This window comes from Sciurus vulgaris (assembly GCF_902686455.1).
Source record: "Sciurus vulgaris genome assembly, chromosome: 16".
Taxonomy (NCBI): domain Eukaryota; kingdom Metazoa; phylum Chordata; class Mammalia; order Rodentia; family Sciuridae; genus Sciurus; species Sciurus vulgaris.
This window is the reverse complement of record NC_136477.1, coordinates 36,779,877-36,797,077: the sequence shown is the minus strand read 5'-3', so window position 1 is coordinate 36,797,077 and position 17,201 is coordinate 36,779,877. Positions and strand designations below refer to the sequence as shown.

At 37.3% G+C, this 17,201-nt stretch overlaps 2 protein-coding genes across 11 annotated transcripts in view; both read right to left on the bottom strand.

The window, feature by feature from the left end:
• Positions 1-11,256, bottom strand: part of NEK10 (NIMA related kinase 10) — a 218,795-nt gene extending 207,539 nt beyond the window's left edge. For all 3 annotated transcript variants that reach the window (XM_079114271.1, XM_079114272.1, XM_079114273.1), the window contains exon 1: positions 10,009-11,256. The gene's annotated coding sequence lies outside the window, so the exon portion shown is untranslated. The remainder of the gene's footprint in view (positions 1-10,008) is intronic.
• Positions 11,257-11,633: 377 nt separating this feature from the next.
• Positions 11,634-17,201, bottom strand: part of SLC4A7 (solute carrier family 4 member 7) — a 97,784-nt gene continuing 92,216 nt past the window's right edge. For all 8 annotated transcript variants that reach the window (XM_079114263.1, XM_079114266.1, XM_079114265.1 and 5 more), the window contains one exon: positions 11,634-15,803. In XM_079114263.1, the coding sequence (XP_078970389.1) occupies positions 15,722-15,803 (82 nt within the window). In that variant the 3' untranslated portion in view covers positions 11,634-15,721. The remainder of the gene's footprint in view (positions 15,804-17,201) is intronic.

The following is a 17,201-nucleotide window of genomic DNA, read 5'->3' as shown; positions in this document are numbered from 1 at the left end:
AGTAACCCTAGATGATTCTCTGATGGAGATCAGCCATCCCAAGTGTAGAGCCTGAGAGGACTAACCCAGTAACTGTCAATGCTATGGCAACCAGGAGAGGGCGGGCGTGAGCCCAGTAGAACTGTGGCCAAGCAGTTGAGGCTGAAAGTGGACCCCTCACTTAGATGGAAGTTCTTCTTTCTCTGCAACTTTGTGTACCATTTCATCAGAGAAAAGGGTTCCACTGCTAAAGATGAAAACAGAAAACCACTGATTCTCTAACGCTTATTCTACAGATGAGATAAGGTTAAGGAAATTATAATACGTAAACACTTGTAACCCAAGTGGCTTTTCCTTCCATTCCAATGGGAAAGTCGAAATTTAGCTTTTGGGTTTTTTTTTACCTGAGGGAGTGGGGCCCCCTAGTAAAAGATTATATATAACAAACAAATGCAGGTTACTTTACAAACAGAAACTCTAAGGATCTTTGCTTTGTCCACCTCAATAATGGGACCTAAATACTATCTCCACTGGGGGAGAAAAGATTGCCACACTCACGGGCCAGCCAGGGGGGGTTCATGTTTGCAGATGTGGCCACAGTTCTGATTCATTCTTAAATTTTTACATCCATTTTTGAGAAAAAGAATCTCTCAGAAGTAATTCTTATTTACTATTGTCATTTAAAATGTAGGTTAATGCTAAAGAAGTCCCTGGAGACACATACCTTGTTTACTTGTGATCGCTTGTTAATTGCAGGGAAAACACCTTGACAGAGAAAGAAAACTCCATGCCACAGTAAAACCACCTAATTAATCCACTTTGTACGATACAAATCCACTAACTAAATAACAGTATTTGTGATATGGTTTTCAGATCCTTCCTCCAAAAATCCTTTTTTATTCCAAGGTTGCTCAAAAGATCCTTAAGTGGCCCCATCCTTAGTAAAGATAAAGCACAAAATTATTTGAGTCATTAAGAGAAATAACTTCCAAATATCTTTTTTCCTATCAACATTTATGTTGCCTCTTTCTATATACACTTACTACATTTACTGATTGTTAAAAATCAGCTCTTGTTAAGTAGTAACAGTAAAAAGTTCAGCATGACTAACATTAATCACTTTGGCTATAACTGGTTTATTATTTTTTTAAAAAGCACTAAAATAAACTTCTCTGAACCCTACCACAAAAGGAAGTTAGGACTTCCTTGTGGGGCTGTAGCCCAGGGTAGAGCACTTGCCTCACATAAGCAAGGCCCTGCACTCAATCTGCAACAGCCAGAAAGAACTTCCTTATATCCACAGTGAGGGGTCTCTTTTTCCCTTTGATGACTCATGGTTAGTCTTTTCCACTAGAGGAAAAATTGCAGTTCTGCAGTTCTGTCTGAGCTCAGGTAGACAGACTGAAAGAATGTGTAGGACATTCATCTCCCCCCGGCCCCAATAACTTACTGGCAATGCAAAATTAAATATTTTTTTCCAATTTCTTTATTGTAGATATTTTTTCTTTAAATTTCTCCAATAGTGTGCTGTTCTTTGAAAAAAGTAGTAAAATAAGCTGGGCAGCGTGGCCCACATCTGTAATCCCAGCAGCTCAGGAGGCTGAGGCAGAAAGATTGCAACTTGGAGGCCAGGTTCAGCAACTTAGTGAGGCCATAAGTAACTTAGCAAGACCCTGTCTCAAAATAAAACATAAAAAGGGCTGGGGATGTGGTTCAGTAGTAAAGCACTCCTGAATTCAATCCCCAATACCAAAAAAAAAAAAAAAAAAAAAAAAAAAGTAGTAAAAATAAAATTCATATAGAGCAGCCAGAAATAAAACGAACATGCTAAAATGCATTGGTTAATTATTAACTTCTTAATTTTGATGACTGTACCATGGTGGTATAAGATGTTAACAGAGGAAATGGAGTGAAGGATATATGTACTATTTTTGCAAAATTCTTCCAAAATAAACACTTAAAAATGCATTAGTCACTTGGGCAGTTTATTTAATTAAAGTGCTTTGAGAATACAGTTTTCTTTTTTACAAAGAATATTTGTACTTCAAAGATACATGATGCTTGGTCTTTCTAAATTGTTTGTTTTAGAACTATATATCCTCTAGAGAAATTGTTGAGTTAAATGGATCAAATTGCTGGAATATAACACACCACACACACACACGCACGCACACACACACATTTTCAAAGTAAGGTGAGTCAAGAGTTGAGAAAATTCCAAAAGAAACATGACTGGCGTTCCTACTGCAGCTCAAAGAGTAAGGCTCTCTAGTCTTTAGACTGGACTTTAGACTTTAGTTTAGACTATGTTCTATTGTGCTATCATGTGTTACATTATGCTACATTGCTATTTTTTCCAGTGAGATATATGTGCAGAATTAGCAGAACAGAGACAGTTACTGCAAGAAAGAACCTGAGAGGGCAGGCGGTGTCAGACCTGACACCTCGTAGGTTCAGGAACAGAATGTCAGTGAACGAAGACAACTGTGGAGTAGATGACAGATACTGGTGGCACTGCCAAAAGGGATTCCGAATTACACTAAAAAATGAAGGAAAACAAGATAAAACACTCCCATAGGATAATAAAACAGATTTATTGGTCATCGGTGGCAGATCATGATTGGGCTCCCTTCACTTTCCAGGTGAGCAAACTAAGGCCCAGAGAGTTAGAATGTGTCCACAGTCGTATGGCACTTTTAGAAGAGAACAGAACCTAGTTCATCTTTCGGGTCTAAGTCTCCATAGAAACTCTAGGGTGATGGGAAACAGAGCTTATTGATATTGGCCCTTAGTCAAGGGCAAAGGATAATAAAATAACAACTGATGTATGTAGAAGTTCACCTCCTGGACCCTGAGGTGCTTACAGACATCCATTCATTTATCCTGGATCCTTCGTGTGAAATACGTAGGTGGTGTATTTGAATATCATCATATGGGGAAGAACAAAGACGTAGCTGGTACAGAACCTTCAGCATCAGGAATGTGCAGCCAGCTAAGGGCAAGTATCATCATGGTCTCCCTCCACAGTCATTACTCTTGACACCTTCTTGTGTAAACACTTCATACTTTAAGCAATTTCAATGTTATATTCAAACAAGCACTCGGGGATAAAAAGAACTAAAAGTTTCTGTAGTAGAAATGGGACCCTCTCCCATTCATTTCTGCAGATAGGTACTAACTATGTGCTGTGATGATAGACACCACTTTAAGTGCTGGACTTCATTTGTTTAGCCAATACTAACCCAACTTGGTCTGAGTGCTGCTGCAAAATTAACTGGAACATGTGACAACAGCTACCATTGCAATCTCCTTATTTTCATGATTTATTTCCACTCAAACTCATGGTTTGTTATAAAGGGAAATATTTGCACAAAGATTCTGGAGATCCTCTCAACACTCATTTAATAATATTTACAATATGCCATATTTGCATCTGGGTGGCTGCTAATCTGAGTCTACTTGCAACATACCTTATAATGGAATATGTTCGACCAGATGAACCTGAGACCCATATGTTAAGAAGTCATATTGGGAAGGGGAGGAAAATCTAGATGATGTGAAGGAAGAATTTCTATTAAGCAGTTCATGACAATAACTAAAGAAGCACACTAAATTTCCCTTTTCTCATTAGTCCCAGGAATAATAAGATTACATTCTATCCCCCGTTTTTGTGAGAAAGAGAAAGGTGACCTTCATTTTTCCAAGAAATATTAAGTGATTTCCTAGCATATACACCAGGCACTGAGGATACAGCACTGAATAAGACAAGGTCAAAACTAAATTCCAGAAAAAAAGTCAAACATCATCATAACAAGCCAAACCCCTAAAACTTCCACCAGTCAAATGGATATTCATAACATTTGGGGGCACTGCAAGGACTAGAATTACTTCCTGAACTATAAAACAAAACTAAATTGCATCCAATACTATTACATTTTAAACTCGCGTTATTATTCACTTTGCTCTGACTACGCACAAAATACTACGGGCACTACAAAACAAAAATCTATGCTCACAACTCTGTGTGTGGGGAAACCATAAAAAAAGGTAGGCTAAACCATATGAAATGGCTGAGAAGAACTCTTTATAGTTTTTATGGTTCAGCCTAATATGAGAAGTTAAATAAGAACAATAGAAATGTCGAAAAGCAGGAAAAAATAATTTCCAAATGATATTTCAAGTTAAATGCAATCAAAGGAAAGAAAGATCACTGAGGTTGAAGAGCTGTAGAACAGCTGCAGGAAAGCAGAATGAACCGGGGACTTGAAGATGGTCCCTGAGGATGAACAGGGTGGGTGGACAACATTCCAGAGGAGTGAGCAAAGGGATGGAGGCAGGATCCAGAAAGTGGTGCTGGGAGACAGTGAGTAGATGAGTTGAACCGGAGCTGAGGACCCTGGCGCGGGTGAGCGTAGGGCAAATGGGTATGCAGCGGCGTTCCACCAACTCAGGGAACTCCTGACCGCTGAGGAGTTTGCAAGCAATGGTATTCTTCTCTGAAATTTAAAAAATATCTACACATGGATCATTCAATTTATTGTCACATTCCATTACTTCTTGACCAACTCTTTGGATAAATAGAAATTTACCTGATGTAATGATAAAACCTTGATGGAATGCAAATGAACTGCACTAAGAAGCAGAAAGACCAGACGTCGTTATATTAGGCAAGAAGAATGATAGTACAGTGTCAAATAAAAAAGACTAATTAGAACAGAGCCCTTTGGCAAAGATCTCAGAGAAAGGACACCTGCCTATTCTTCACGCCCGCATCTGACAGTCTTGACCATTTTTCTACTAAAGACAGTTCTTGTCTGCTCATTTCTTTCCACCTCACTGCCAAAACTCTAATCCAAAGCTTACATCATTGCTCCCCTGAATGATCATCATCACTTTCTAAATGACCTCCCAACTTCCAATTTCTCCCTCCCCTAAAAACAAAATCTCTCTCCTTTTATGATTCCAGTCTGACCAATTAAACCTTTTCTGGGCTTCCCCTTTCTCTCAGGATAAAAGCCAAACTGACCAAAACCTGTGGGGTGTTGCCTGAGATTACTGCCCTGTTCCTCACAGCCATCTGCTACCCAGGGTTGCTTCTCCCTGATTTTCCAGGTCTCTACTCTTGGACCCAAGGTCTGGATTGGTTCTGAAAGGCCTGGAAGGCTCATCCTACTTGTGTCAACTCAAGTATCCAGTCTTTGATCTGACCTCCTTGACAGGATCGCAGACCACCAAGCACTACCTCACAGTTCTTGAAAAAGCAGCAGGTTCAGGCAGTAATTCAATAAATACATATGTCCTTCTTCTTTAGTTTACTGCAAACTAGTCAGGCATAGGCAAGACAGCTGTTCATCCTCAGCATCTAGCACATAATTTCTAATTCATAGCAGATATATCAATAAGTAATTGCTGAGAGCTTTACTGAATGAACAAATGCCAACTGAGAATCTCCAAGAACAACCGAAAGATCAGTATATAAATATGGAGGGTAAAGATAATGAAAGAAATCAGGAAATGAGGACTTTACCCCAGCTGAGCACCAGTGACCACAGAACATTGGTTTGAAAAAAATCTCTTTATAAATATAAGAAAGAGTCAGGCACAGTGGCACATGTCTATAATCCCAGAGACTTGGGAAACTAAAGCAGGAGGATCCCAAGTTCAAAGTCAGCCTTAGCAACTTAGTGAGGCCCTTGGCAACTTAGTGAGATCCTGTCTCAAAATAAAATATAAAAAAGGGCTGGGGATGTGGCTCAGTGTTTAAATGCCCCTGGGTTCAACACCTGGTAAGAAAAAATGAATGAATGAATGAATAAATGGAAGTCACAGAGAATATATTACATTTCTGTTAAATACAGACCACACGGGCTGGAGTTGTGGCTCAGTGGTAGAGCACTTGCCTAGCATGAGCGAAGCACTGGATTCAATTATCAGCACCATGTATAAATAAATGAATAAAATTAAGGCCTATCAACATCTAAAAATTTTTTTCTAAAAAAATACAGACTATGTCAAGTATCCTGAATAGGATAATAAAATTTCCTAAGGGAAGTATTCATGTTACGTAAAGTGTAGCATACACATGTACATTATAGGAATTCCATACTTTTGGCTGATGTGAGTTTGCAAATTTGGGAATGTGAATTCTGGTTGGACCACTGGGATATGGTTGGGAGCAACAGGGCAGAAAAAGAATTGGTTTCCACTTGTCCACTGAGTGGCCTTGGGAATGACTCTGGACCTCTCTGGTTATTAGTTTCCTCATTTGCCAAAAGTTAAAAACAACAGTATACCTATGGCAAGCTGGTAATTGGGATTAAATACAACAAAGCCCCCTTTAAAATTATCAATGGATACGGAAGCTTAAGTTATTATCATGATTGCTGGCATACATATTACCATTATAATATTACCACTTCAATTTGCCTTCATGCTAAATAATGTCTCTCTTCACCCTTTGAGTCACTTATGAAAAATACTAGACATAAAATAAAGAATAAGTTTTGATTTCAATTTTTAAGCCTAATATGGCTTATTCTCTTCAGCGCTTTTTAGTTAATCCTCAGAACAACCCAGTGAGGTAGGTAGTATTGTATCTCGAAACTTACAGATGAAGAAAATGAGGCACTAAAAATTTAAGCAACTTGGCCGATCTCCTATCTAGTAATAACAATAAAAGCAAAGGTGTACCTGGTGGTCGCCCTGTGCCAGCACCATTCTGAGGGCTTTCTACACATGACCTAACATAGTAATCCTCATACAGCTATAAGGTGGCTACCATTACAAACGAGGAAAATGCAGCACAGAGAAGTTAAGTCATTTGTCCAGATCATACAGCTGGTAAGTGGAAGAGCCCTCCCTGTTCATCTAATGTTACACCAGCTCTCTTTCACTGGTCCAGCACTCTATTTGTCTAAGTGAATTTTCTAGATAAATGTTCACCTCCTTAACACATACTGATACATACTTCTTTCAGATTAATTAATCCCAGGTCTTTTGGCAAAATACACTAAAAACTGTGCAACTTTTTCCTAAGGGCTTAGGGTCAATGTTCCAGTTGCTGAGTCTTATCTGCTCTGCCTCGTTTTTATTTTAATTTGTATAGAAGTGCTTCTTACAGTCTCTTTTCTTGATACGAACCAGTCAATTATTTTGTCACTCTGACCTTGCTGATGGCTCTGAAGCTAGAATATGCTATGGCAAGTATAAATATTCCTAATATGAGATTTAATAAGCTGCTCACATGACCTTATTATGAATGTTGTAGATTTTAGCTGAGGGGAAGACATAAAAATATGAGCAATTATGTTGCTAAATGAGAAATGATATAAATACTGCTCATATTCACGTACTGGGTTTTTGTTTTTTTTTTTTTAATCCTGATACCTGTCAGGCATATTGTGAGAATGTGTAAAGTTCACTTTTCTCTGGAAGGTCAAATCTTCCAAAAATGGAAGACTCATTCCCAAGTCCCAGTCACACAACCCATTCTCAAGCTAACATTTTCTATTTCCTCCTCCTGCTTTATTTTCTCCTGATTACTTATCTCTCTTCCCCAAGTAGAATACAAATAGTTAACATTTATGTACCCACCACTGTTCTAAGAATCATGTCTGTGTCAATTCATACAATAGTCGCAAACACTATATTCTATAGGTGAGAAAACTGAGGTGCAAAAATTAAGACACTCATCAGAGGCCCCATATCTATTAATGGAGGAGCTAGAATTTGAACCCAGGCAGTCTGGCTAAAAAGAGTCTGGGCCCTATGGACTCTGTTCCACTTTCCTGAGAACAGTGATGGGAATGACACCTTTGTTTTGTTCACAGATGAAAACTCAGGTGCTCATTTCTTAACTGTCTGCAAGAACTTTTAGCTCCTCTCTGCTTCTCAAGTGCTCATTTCAGTTCAGTGACTTCAGCCTAAAATTTTGGTTGGCTCCAACAGGCAGAGTAACATCCAGACACTTCTTTCAACTCCTAAATACTGGCTGCACTTTCTTTTGATCCACCTTAGCTGGTATAAAGTCCTGGACCACCATATGGTCAATAAATACTCATTGAATGAATGAGTCTCCTATCTGAATCAGACTATTGTCATACCCAAAAGTTCTTGGTTAAGTGGTATAATGACATGAGGGGGTCTTGAAAATTGCTCTTGACAGAATCAGAATATTTATTTCTACCTTTTGTGAACTGACTGTGGAAATTTAACAATTCCAACCTTCAGTGTTTTTAGTTTTGACCATGTATACGGTACTGTGCACCTGGTATACGTTATTCACATTTTATCTTTAAAGCAATCCTATGAGGTAGGTATAATGATCAGCCCACTGAACACATGAAAAAGATGATTAGAGGCTAATTTGTTATGGGCCACAGACCTAAAAGACTGGAGCCAGGACTCAAACCAATGCTGTATGACTTCAAAGCACAGGTCTTGGAAACCATACTTCACTGTCATTCTCTCTTTAATATGACAGCTACCATCAAGTATGTTATGGCATGAAACTATAGACTGTGAATTGAAATAGTTTCCACCTACCAAGGATCTTGAAATTAAAGTAAAATCTATAAACCAAACATTCATCTTTTGTCAGCAAAAGCTTCATTGCTCAGAAGTTATCCTGATTTTTCTAAAACTAATGAGAATGTCATGGAAAACAACTCCTAGTTTTTGGAGATTTTCATTTAACAAGCATTTGTTGAGTACCTGCCACTTGCCTGGTAATACAACAGATGCTGGTAATACAACAATGGCAAGTAAGACAAACAGCTCTGCCTTCACAGAGAGGGCTTAAAGAAGCACAAAAGTAATTAGGCAAAACACAGAGAATGCTTGGGGAATGAGAGCAGGGGTAGGGAGTGTGCAAAAAAAAGGGGGAGTCCATTTCGGACTGCTTGGACAATAGGTAAAATAACATGGCAGGAGAAAATGTGGCATGTTCTAGCAACAACCAAGATGGAACTGATGATGGAAGGCCTGAAGATTGAATTTAAGGTAATGGGGAATAACTGCATGACATCAAGCAGGGAAGGGAGACACCTGACTTTAAAAATGTTAGTCTAATGATGGTGAGAAAAATGGATTCAATAGGGCCATACTAAAATCAGGGAAGATGGACAGGTGTTAAATACTGTAACTGATGGACTAGTGGAATTTATTAGATAGTAAGAATGGAGATGCAGGAAGCGATTCAACATCTATTAAGAAGGTATAGCCTGGGGGGCTGAGGATATAGCTCAGTTGATAGAGTGGTTGCCTAGCATGCCTAAGGCCCTGGGTTCAATCCCCAGCACCAAAAAAAAAAAAAAAAAAAAAAAAAAAAAAAGGTGTATTCTTGAAAATGTGGAAGAAGAGGCATTGTCAAAGATGCTGCCCAGGATGTGGTTTTGAGGAACTGAGCAGATAGTGGTGTCAAAAGATAGGGTATCCAAGGGCAGTAGCAGGCTGGTGGGGGTGAACTGAGATGCTATGTAGGGTGGCACGTGTGTGGTGCTAACTGGCAATTGGACCATGGAGTCTGGGATATAGGAGAGCAGGCTAGGCTGGAGGCAGAGGCTTTCTAGTAACCAGCAGAGATACGGTGCCTGAAGGCACAGCCAATGGAAGAGCTTACCCAGATGGAGCAGAAAAGTCTAGGGACAAAAGTCAGAGCAGCAGCATGTGAGGGGAAGGCAGAAAAGCAAAGGAGATTCAAAAAGCAATGGAGTGAGCTTCCAGAGGCATGGGAGCAGATTAGAAGAGACACACTCAGGCTTCATTTAACCAAAGTAATTTCTTGATCAAACGTCGTGGATGGCACGTTCCCACCGTCCCTTCGTCCAACAAACCATTCTGCTTTGAGGAAACTGGCCACTGTGACTCACCTTCCCAAGCCAGCTCACTTTCTCTTCCCAGCGCCCCGGTGGAGTGAAGCCGGCTCCCGAGGCTTCAGATCTCTCCACCAGGACCTGAGGGTGACTCCCTGGAGACCCTGCTTCAAACCGCACGCCAGCACAGCGGAGCACAGGCTCCCGCCCCACTCACCGCGCGGGAGGGACGGTCCCTCCTTCAGGCCAATCTCCAAATCGTTCTCATCATCGTTGCTGCTGCTACCCGCTGCTCCGACCCGGGGGCCCTACCCTCCCCCTCGCCCTCTCCCGGTCCCCTCAACCTCAGGAGCACCGCGGCCCGCTGCACCGTTGGTGTTTCAATCAAATCCTCCCTCAGGTCACCAACCGGCACTGGCTGAACCAATGCCGAGGCTCCTTCCTCCACCTTGCCGGGGCGCCTCGGCCAATCCGGAAGGGCTATGCTGCAAAGTGCAGAGCGCCATAGCGACGGGTGACGCCTGCCAGAGTTGCCCTAGCAGCCAGAGAACGCGCTGGGTCCAGCCCCGAAGCTGCAGGGAGAAGAGGCGGCAAGAGCGGCGTAAAGGCTGTACCACAGCCTTTGCTGGGACATTGAACCACCTGTGCACATGTCTCCCACTGGCTGTAGATTTTCCTGCACTTCGGATGCACGATCTTTAGCATTTAAAATAAGATGGGTGGGAAAGAGCAATCTGGGGGCTTTTCAGGAATCGCTATGGACTCAAAATCCAATCGATTCTCTTCCAAAGCAAAGGTCTAATTTGAGAAGGAAATCAATGCAACATGCTACTTTGTCTTTCATATGGCACAAAAACATTTTCAGTTAAGTATGCTGCATCTCAGGCAAGGAGAAAATGGTGTTGTGACAATAAATGACCTGGGATTCAAGGGATCTCTATCCTAAAACTATCACTATTTCGTTTTATGTCCTTAAGTCACTTCACCTTGTAAAAATCTGCAGATTCTTAAAGAAAAATTCAGTTGCATTAAAGCAATAAAAAGATGCAAACTTCATGGAGTCTTAAGTATCAAATTTATTGAATGCTAAATTTTGTGCCAGCCCTACTCCAAGTTCTTCCTTCATATTATTTCACTCACTCATCACATTATTTTTCATCCTAGAATTGAAAACAAATTGCCTGAAGATCCCAACGTGAGAGCTAGTGATGGAGACAGTAGAACATACCATGTGACTCTAGTCCCATCTTAACTACAAGTTATGCTCCTCAGACAACTTCTTTAGGTACAAAGCCCTACTCAATCCCACTGTAACATCCCTCAAAACGCACACTAGTGTCAGCATGTGACAAAATCTCCCAAATTTGATTTCAAATGAATACAGTGCACCCTTCCCTGTTTCTCTGATCTGAATAAAAAGTGGGCCCAAAGGTACAACAGAACTTCAGTTTGTGTACTGTGAAAGTATTCTCAAAAATTGTTTTCTCAAAAGCTGCTATTTTAGATTGATACAGCCATCAGAAGAAAAAAAGCAAAACCAAAAAAAGGAAGAGTCCTATTTCAGGAATGCAGAAAAGGGATGAAAGCCAAACCCAGGTGAATATAACAGAACTAATTAAGCTTCAGAAGATATAAAATCATCAGGATTAATGTTATTCATCAAAAAAGGGTGTATTATTTGTTTTACCTTCTTTTCTGTTTCTGCTTTTCTCTCTTCTACTGAAGTACATTGGGAAGCAGGAAGCAGAAATCCCTCATTTTCTTTCCTCTCCTATCACATCTCAAGCTGAGAAAGCTATGACACTCTTCTTAAAAAGTACAAAGTAAAGACAATAGCCAAAAACTAATTAAGTAGACTTTTATTGCTCTTTCAACTTCAATAACATCTACAAAAAATAGTTATCTTCTAACAATTATGAAACAAATTTGAAAGGCAGGATCATTCACATTATAGACTTGGGTAGAGATGTACTTCATAAAAATGAAATATATCAGTTCTACAATTCCATGTTTAATTTACTTTGGATTTTATTATAAAAGAAAATATCACTGTAATTATAAAAGTCATAAAAATTGTAACTGTACTGTGAAATTACACCAAGGTATCAAATATTACACAAATGAACAATAAAATTCAATTTTTAAATGTAATAAACATTGGAAGATGCCCTCCCCCCTGCAAAAATGAAAACTTTGATAAAGCAACAAAAAGCCACAGCACAAAAACCAATCAATGTGCAAAAAATTATGATTAAAAAAGAAAACCTGGGGCTTAACAAGTACTCTAAATATGTGTTAATTAAATTTAATTTTAAAGATAATCTTTAGATGATTCAGTTTCCAACTGTTTTCCTGTAATTGACACTTATTTTACTTTCTAAAGTTAGAAAAGACACTTGACATTAAAATTGCCAAATTTTACAATTTGAACACCACTTTAAACCTTGAATGTCCTTAAAGTCTTTTTAAATTTACTTTCTAAAAATAAATAATTATTGGAATAAACAAAAGGGCATTTCACATATTTGCACTGCATAACACAATGATGTGATCTACATAAATAAATTTAAAATATTGCTATTTAATATAAACATTTTGAATTACAATGTTATATCCATGGCTTACATATCCAAAATCTGAGCACTTTAAAAACAGGATTCACAAACTGTTGAGCACATTTACAGAACTCATGTACATGATATAATCCTCTAAATAGCAACAAGCTCTGGTGGTATACCTCAGTTTCAGAGACCATTTTCTTCTTACAGAATTTTGAACCTGCCTTTGTGAAAGAAAAAAATTAGCTCTTTTATTCACACAGATACCTTGAGAATATGGAAGAAACAAAAAATGTTTTTTGGATATAGAAAACAAAAAGTTATTAAGTCTGAGTGGTAAACAAATCTCCTTTATAAATACATGCATTAGCACATTAAAATTATATCCTACACGTTTTACAGAAGACTTGGCAAATATGAACATTGGTACGCCACATCTTTAAACAACCTAAGAGATTTAAAATTGAAAACATCACACACATATACACACAACACACTCACACAATACACTTTAGAAAGACTGTGATTCATTTCAACACATCTAGTATTATTAAAAAATATATAGAATCATCCTTTTATCATAAGGAAGTTTAGTTCATTGTTTTCTCAAAAGCTGCTATTTTAGATTGATACAGCCATCAGAAGAAAGTAAATTTCAAATGGTCAACATCAGGATTTATTATAGTCTTTGTAAACAGACATCTATAAATAAATAAAAATATGGTGGAGAAAAGAATATCCTGAGGTGGCTCTATGGCCAGGGTATTCAGTAGCACTAAGCTCTATTCTGAAAATCAAGGCATCTAAGAAAGTGCAGGGCTGTTTATTTGAATTTATTTTGTAAATGGAATATGTACAGGTTTAATTATTTTGCACCTTGAGGTAAATCAGTACATAGCAATTACCACTGCTCATATACACCTATTTAAGGCAACATTTAAAAATCAATATATATAGTAAATTGTATCTTTCACTGTCTTCCAATGAATGCTATCCATGATTGTAATTTTCAAAAACAGTGGAAGAAATACCATAACCACTTAAAACAAGCAATTACTTAAACATGAATTACCTTCGCTCTTCAATGGAGTGAGTAGTCATATCATATCATTTTGCAAGTCAAGTAGTCAAAAGCAAGCAGAAACCATAAAGAATTAGAAACACCGTAAAACATTTTGAATGCAAAGAATTTTGCAAGTCATGGTTTTTCTGGCACTGGACAATTACTATACATAATTAAATAAAGTCACAGAAACACTATAATCCCAGGTAGTTTTCAGTTTAAATTTTAAAATCATTTCCTGTGAAATAAGTACAGTTGCTAACCCTTTGATGCCCAAACACAAGGAAATGATGTGAGGAAATCCTCTGGTTTAGATACATCAGGGTATTTTAAAAAATAGCAGCAAATACTGGGGACTTTGGAAATGACTATGCTGCTATGAATGAAAAGGAACCACTGAAATGGAAGCTCATAAACAATAAAAAGCACCATGGGTAATACTCTCCATCAATTGCCAAGAGTCTAAAACTCTCTTTAAGCAGTACCAAATGATGCCGTCTACATCTTTCTAAATTTCTAAAGAAAAAGCAGCTAGATTTCCAACATTTCATCTGAGGCAGAAGTTATATTAATCTATTAATGAATCTATTATAACCTCTCATAAAACAGTCTCAGACAGGGGCATTACAATAGTTATTATTTAGTTTAGAATGGATCTAACCCCTCAGAATTGCTAACATGCCAGCTTCGGGCATTTCTCATGATCTTCTACATCAATCCTCATACTTTCACACTTTAATTATGAATGACTGAAGGGAGCATTGGAAGTACATTAAAATTTTCAACCTAATATTCTCGTCACCATCTTCAGTGTCTCTATGGCTTCTCAACATTTACTTGGATTTTGTAAATTATTCTCTTGCCAAATCAGTTTCAGAACCCCATTCATCCAGTCCTACAGGCTTCACAAGAACAACATTTATTTATTTTGGATGGAGCTAAGAATATATAAAAGATGACTAAAACAATTTTCTAGAAGTTAAAAAGGCAGCTCAGAAAAACTGAGTAACAAAGACTAACACATAGGAAGAATGCCATCAATCTGAGCTATACATAAAATGTCTAATTTCCTTTTAAAATAGAAATATGGCAGTGCTTTATATCAAAGATGTAAAATCTGTCAACTGCTTTTAGATAATAAACATAAATGCAAGTGAGCACCAAGTATTTACATTAATGATTTACTCTATGTGTTACCTTTTCAAATGTTTTTATAATAGTTAAGTATCACATTAAAATAAATATTTTAAATGAAATTGTGTATATCAATCTATTAAATACAATCTATGCAACAGGAAGAATAACAGAAAGTAATAGGTCATTCTTAACAAAGTAATACTGATCACAAAACCATTTGAGAGAATTCTGACTCCTGATTATTTAATCATACTACTTATAATAGAAAAATAAGCAAGAACTTGAACCTGATATAAACTAAACTACTTTAAGAGTGCAATGGTAAAGAACTGAGTGGGACTTATGAACTTTTAAAAAGTATAGCTATTCAGAAAATAATTTCTATAAAGGTAGCAAAATTTAACTATTGCAAACTGGCATTTTATAGTTTCTAAAATTCATAAAGTTATCACTGGTATGGTGCTATTACAAATCATCAGTAAAATTTTACTTGCCTGTCAGAAAGGAACCCTAGATATGAAATTTAAAGCTTTAAAAAAAATTTCTAAAATATAAAGGTTAAAAACTATAGTTCCTATCTAGAAAGTTCCCACTGTTCTACATTGACCTCTACGGCTAAGAAAATTCCATCATTTGTGAAACATGATGGACACTACATAAATGAAATGCACGGAGAAGCCATGACATAGTACTTTACCCCAGAATGGGCATACCAACTCCCTGTTCTTCCTATAAAGCACTAACAAAAGTGAAATAGTCTGAAAGTTTTAGAAACTCAAATAAAAATTATATGAACTAAGTATATATCACTTAAGGTTGATATGAATTGCCACTGTGAACAGATTTAAGAAAAGCAGACTAAATGCATTTCCCCACATCTTTCTACTGCTGAACAGAAAAACTTTTCCCCAACAGAATAAATATTTGAATAATAAGAACCAGGTACCTCATTTCCAAGAGACCATTTCATTAATATACACGGTCTCCATGGTGCTCACTACAAACTTCAGATTCTACTTCAAAAAACCCAATGGTCATGCATAAATAGCATGACATACAATAATGTTATACATAGTGACATCACACACACACACACACACACACGCACACACATACACACATTATATATAGAGATATATATATATCTATATATAATTCCTGTTGGTTTAATTCTATAATGAAGTTTCAGCATCCATGTATTTCTTTGATGGTTCATCTTCAAAATTTATTGTCACACTCACAGGTTTTTCAGGGCTATTTAAAATAAAGAATGAGAAAAAATGATTTTTGAACGAACACTGGACGTTGATCATTAACACTAACTTATGACTTCCTATTAAAATTTTACTTTTAGTGTCAGTAAACTTAATTGAAAAAACACAGTAAAGATCCTTAAATTTTTAAAAATTATATGTTTTCACTTGCAATTCATATTTTTCTTACAACTGAAGAAAAGTTCCTTAAAGTGAGTCTGTATATGACTATGTTTATGCTTTACTTCATGTGTGAAGAGCTGGAGTACTTTTACTTCACTGACAAATCCAGCAATATATGAATCTTTGTTAATATAAGCATCAAATAATTTCTTACAAAAGGTAACAAACTGACAGAACTTCTGCCCCTAAATTTGATTTACAAATACAAGATTAACACACCTATTTATACATACGTGTGTGTGTGTGTTTTTACTGGGGATAGAACCTAGGGGCACTTAACCACTGAGCCACATCCCCAGTCCTTTTATATGTTTTATTTAGAGACAGCATCTCTCCGAGTTGCTTAGGGCCTTGATAAGTTGTTGAGGCTGCTTTGGAACTCACAATCATCCTGCCTCAGCCTCAAGCAGATGGAATTATAGGCATGTGCCACCACACCCATCCAGCTTATATATTCAAGTTAACATCAAATGCTCCATGTATATGGGTCCAAATGATTGACTGTATTCTAAGACATGAATATCTGGATTCTGAAAAAAAAATTTTTTTTTAAAGTATAGAAATACACTATGGGTAGCTGCCTTATCCAAAAATACTGAAGAAAAGGAGGGCTCCCATTTTCCCATTAAATGACATAGCCAAGACATTCTTAATTCTCATGAATGGAGAGGCAATCCAAATGAAAGGCAGAAGTATAAAGATATGTTAATATTATTATAAGGCCTTTATGTTTATCATAATAACTAAATTGCAATCTGGCCCAAAGTGCTGAAAGGGTCTAAAAAATAAGTAACAGTTATTGGATCAGTTCTGGCTGATCCAAAATGACAAAGAATTTAACTTTAAAATTTTACAGACAAAAGAAATTATAAAAGGGAACAGCCCAGCCCAACTTGAGAAACCATGATACAAAAGAAAAACATGATAGAAATTAATTAGAAAAAAAGATTCTAAAAAGGATAGGGAGAGAATGAGAAAAAGCTAATCAATTTTTTATCACAAGACAGAGCTCAGAAAGACAGCAGCTAACCAGAAATAGCTACACTGCTTGCATGCCTGGAAAGGTTCTGATCTGATGCCCGAGCAGAATATTCCAACACCCAACACAGCAAGGTACACTCAAAAGAAGCTTTCTAAATATAAGAAGGACAACCTTGCAGGACGATAATGCTTCATTTCCCCAGAGACCTAAAGATTAAAGTTCTAATGATTATTA